Here is a 4,441-nt window from a genome sequence, read left to right on the forward strand (position 1 = left end):
ATTTAATAAGGGTTATCATCAAAAAGCTCTTTTTTCAGTAATTGGAATTAAATAACAATTTTTATTTTTTATTTTATTTTATATACTCTAATAATCACAGAGGGAAATTACTTCTCTGCATTTAACCCATCCCCTTGGGGAGCAGTGGGTGGCCATTGTGCAGCGCCCAGGGAGAAAGGTGGGGTTAAGGGTCTTGCTCAGGGACCCAGAATGTGGGAGTGGGGGATCGAAATCACAAACTCAGGATTCAAAGCCCTATGCTGTAATTTACTCATTGTTCACAGAATGATCATTTCAAATAGTTGAATTTCTGTTTATTTTCAGGCTTAACTTTAATTCATTCCCAACATAATCCCACCTGCTAGATGGGGTCTCAAGGTTCACAACACTGCTCTTTATTTATTCACTGGATTGCTGTTAGACCGAAAAAAATTCAAGTCACCTGTACCAACTTGGTACTCCATTGAATCACCATAAAAATGCCTGTAATGCATGTAATGTAATTACCCTAAAAATGTAAACAATGCAGGTATATTACATTTACATCACCAGTTTAGCACTTTTGGCAAATCATCAGATAGTGGTTGTGGGGGTGTGCATATTTAATATTCTTACAATCTGACTACAGTATAATTATGCTCAATTAATGCACTAATTCTGTTGTGATGGATTTGTTTAATGTTGTTACATGATTTATAGACTTCACTGACTTCATCCTGTATATGCAATATGATGTGCCTATTTTTTTTTTACCATAAACTACAATAGTCTACAGATGCTATGAGGCAGCAAGTGTGTGTCAGAGTGATAACTTTATCTTTATTTTAAAAGTCCTAACCCCCGCTGAAAATGAGAACGCCATCATTGTTTGATACTTTAGTGCACCTATTGTTTACATTCTGACCAGTCTAAATTGGGAGTAGCAATATGGCGGCTGGTGATTTACTGCACCCTGTACTACCAACGGACTATCAGCAATCCAGTGAATAAATAGAGATCATGGGTTCACAAACACACAGGACTCCATCTTGTACGACTCCCATTTCAACTATTTAGGACCAACCAAAAACGCAGGCCATCACCCTGTTATTTCTGCTGAATCTTCCTGCATACAGATAAATTTTGTACACACATGTGTAAACAAAAAGAAATTTAGTTAAGTACAGCTCTCTGGACTATTTCATTCTTTGAAAGTGCAGGTAAGCACTGCATTTCAATAAGATCAGGAAAATAACCAAAAAATTGAAAAGTGATAACCAGGAGGAAAGGAGAGGCTACATCAGCATAGCTTTTAACAGGTAGGGACAATTCAAGAGAAGGATGCAAACTGTAAAGAAGCAGGCCGTTAGGATCACGAGGGGTGCTGGTGCCTATCTCCAGCTGTCTAAGGGCGAGAGACAGGGTACACCCTGGACAAGTCACAAGTCTATCGCAGGGCAAAACAGAGACAAACAACCATGCACACACACATTCACACCTAAGGACAATTTTAGAGAAGCATGTGAACCTAACAGTCATGTTTTTGGACTGTTGGAGGAAACCAGAGTATCCGAAGAGAACCCATGCATACTCAGGAAGAACATGCAAACTCAATGCAGAAAGACCCCGGGCTGGGAATCGAACCAGGAACCTTCTTGCTGTCATATTTGTTGATGTAAGACTTCGCTTCAATTGTGTAACCAACCATAAACCATGCCATTACTGCAGCACCATTAACTGTGTCATAATTGAACACTTTTCCTCTTATTCCACCAACCTTAAGAGTTTTAAATGCATTTATTCATTTTGCTCGGATTCCTTCTAAGTTTTATGAAAAGGAGTGGCTTGTCCTTCAGTAGAAAGGGTTTTTAATAAATTACAGAGGATCTGTAAGTGTTTCAGTCCTTGAATCACATCAATATTGAATAAATAACGTATAACTAAATATAGCACATTGCAGGAAATGTGACAAGTATACTTCTTCCTCTTGGCAAAACCAGGTAAAATTGTCAGAGTGAGCTGGCAAGAAATATATCAGTCATAAGATCAAATGTATAACTATTTGCTGGTTTAGGAAAAATATATTTGCCTGTCTGTTGGTCTAGTCAAACTTTTAAAGACAAATCGGTAAAATAGCAGTAGAGTTCTAAAAAATGTATGAATTCCATCATTTTATTATTATGGCTTGTTTTTATTTTAATACTCACCTTACTCTCCAGAGTTTTATGTCCAACTGTGAACTGAACATAAGGACTGGGTTCACTGCTGTTTTTCTTGGCTGACTATTGGACAACCAGAAAGAGAAAGAGAGGCGTTAAGTAACTGCCAACACAGTGAAACACAATTCAGTGACGGGAAGCACAATCACAGTACATGTTGGAGAACACGATTAGCACACCACCCAGAGGGAGTCTGCAGTTCAAACAGGAGGAAAGATGATCAGCCTGGTAGGGCTGCAGGCAGACAGGACACTGAGAGGCCTTTGTCTCATCTACAGGTTAATTTAGCATGATGACTTTGGATACCTGGGAATGAATCAGTATTCCTTAAATGAGAATAATAGCGTTATTATTATAAAAGCTCTGATGAAACATAAATAGAGGAAGTCTTTCATTTCTCACTTGCATAACATTAGGTTTCATCATTCATGTCCATGCTCATCAAAGAAACATTTTACTATGCAGGGGTAAACAAAATAATATCAAACGCAATCTGATGTAAGATCCATCAATGTGGTTTATATTCAATGGTTTCTGTAGCAGTAAAAAATGATCTGACTACAATTCTCTAGTTTTTAAATTTTTCCTGGATTAAAGGGAAAATATAGAAATAAATATAGACATTAAATTATTTTACAATTTAAACTAGCAGGGATGTCAAGATGGAATATTCTCACAATAGAAGGACCAATGATATACTGCACTCTCTGATATATTGTCACCTCTCACAATGATGTGAATTAAGTCAAACCTACAATTTGAAGGTGACCAGAGGGTATAATTAGTGACATCCTGTGTTACTGGCAGAAAAATATGATACGACACAGATGCATATTTCTCTCAGCCTTTGGGAGGAACATTTCTATTGACTAAGAAATTCATAACTTTATAATGTTGTTTGCGAGAGAACTTGATTTTGTCACATTATCGTCTTCAGGTGAAATTTGCAATCCACTGGAGGCGCTCTCTGCCATATTGCTTCTATTTTACGCTGCTCTCTCTGGGCAGGGGGGGTCTAAGCCCTGGGTGGCAGCATGGATTGAAGCACACAGACTCTCAGCTAACAAAACAGAAGAATGGTGAGTGATGTCACATATTTCATCTAAAAAGATACTCTCAGTTTTTCACATTTCTATTATTAAGTTCTCCTTATCTAAAATAGTGACTTTTTGCTCCTTCAAAGCCAAGCCTTAATGATGATTTTTATACCTTCTTACCTCTGGCACAATCAAAGGTTGATGGGTGCAACCATTTGAGGAATAATTATAGACTCAAAACTTCTTGGAGATAATAAAGAAGCAGTATTAAAAATGTGCAATAGTTGATTTCTGAGTAAGGAAATTGAACACGTTTTTTTTTTGTGTGTTTTCAATACATGTTAAGTCTTTCTACCTGTTTCCGGAGGTGGTGGGTCATAGCTTTGTGAGCGTGTCATCAAACAGGCCTCTTTCCAAATCAAATGACTGGTAAATAACAGGTCACACAGATTTCCAAAGGAAAATTACATCACCAAGTAGGAAAACTACAAAATGCCAACCAACAGGCTTGACAATCTCATTTCCAATACAGATTGCAATGTTATCAGTTACCTCATTGGCAAACAAACAAGCATTTATGCTGCTCTGTTGTCTGCTTGTTCTGCAGGTTTAATGAGACTTAAAGCTCAAGCTAACAGAAAAGTACAAGAGTTTTGGACTTAGAGAGGCAAAGAAGTACAAAAAAAAAAAAAAAACAATAGGGGTTTTCTCAAAAAAAAAAAAAAAAAATTCATAAAACATTCACATGCAAGATGAGAGTTGGGAAATGTGAAATCAGATTTAACATTAAGGAAGCCACAGGGAAAAGCATTAACAGGCAATAGCACTGTCATGCACAGTTTCACTTTTAATGCACCTTAACAATCATCACAATCACTCCACAGTGGGTGGCACAGTTGTGAGCCAGCAGTGCAGTGACAGGGTGTAATCTCAACATGCAGACCATTCTTCCCACATTACCTTCAGGGCCTTAAAGACTGAGACTTGCTTCAAACCATCATAGGTGATATCTGACAGGTTGCTCTTTAAGCCATATGGAGATTTGAGGGAAAAAAATCACACCCTTGGTTAGTTGGAATGAGTCAGCATGGTCACGGGGAACAAGAGAAACCCAGAGCATTAAAGGTGCAATCTAAATAAATTGGAGTGTTAAAGGGGAATTAGTACAGAGCAATATATTCCAGGTGCTTCTTTGACCTATTAGAT

General features: G+C 37.6%; 1 protein-coding gene across 1 annotated transcript in view; it reads right to left on the minus strand.

Moving 5' to 3' along the window:
* The window catches only part of esyt2 (extended synaptotagmin-like protein 2), a 67,578-nt gene that overhangs the window by 9,649 nt on the left and 53,488 nt on the right, over window positions 1–4,441 (minus strand). The window contains 1 exon segment of the mRNA XM_015377453.1: window positions 2,187–2,261. Within this exon segment, the coding sequence (XP_015232939.1) occupies window positions 2,187–2,261 (75 nt within the window).

This window comes from Cyprinodon variegatus, unplaced genomic scaffold, assembly GCF_000732505.1.
Source record: "Cyprinodon variegatus isolate N-32 unplaced genomic scaffold, C_variegatus-1.0 Scaffold154, whole genome shotgun sequence".
Classification (NCBI taxonomy): domain Eukaryota; kingdom Metazoa; phylum Chordata; class Actinopteri; order Cyprinodontiformes; family Cyprinodontidae; genus Cyprinodon; species Cyprinodon variegatus.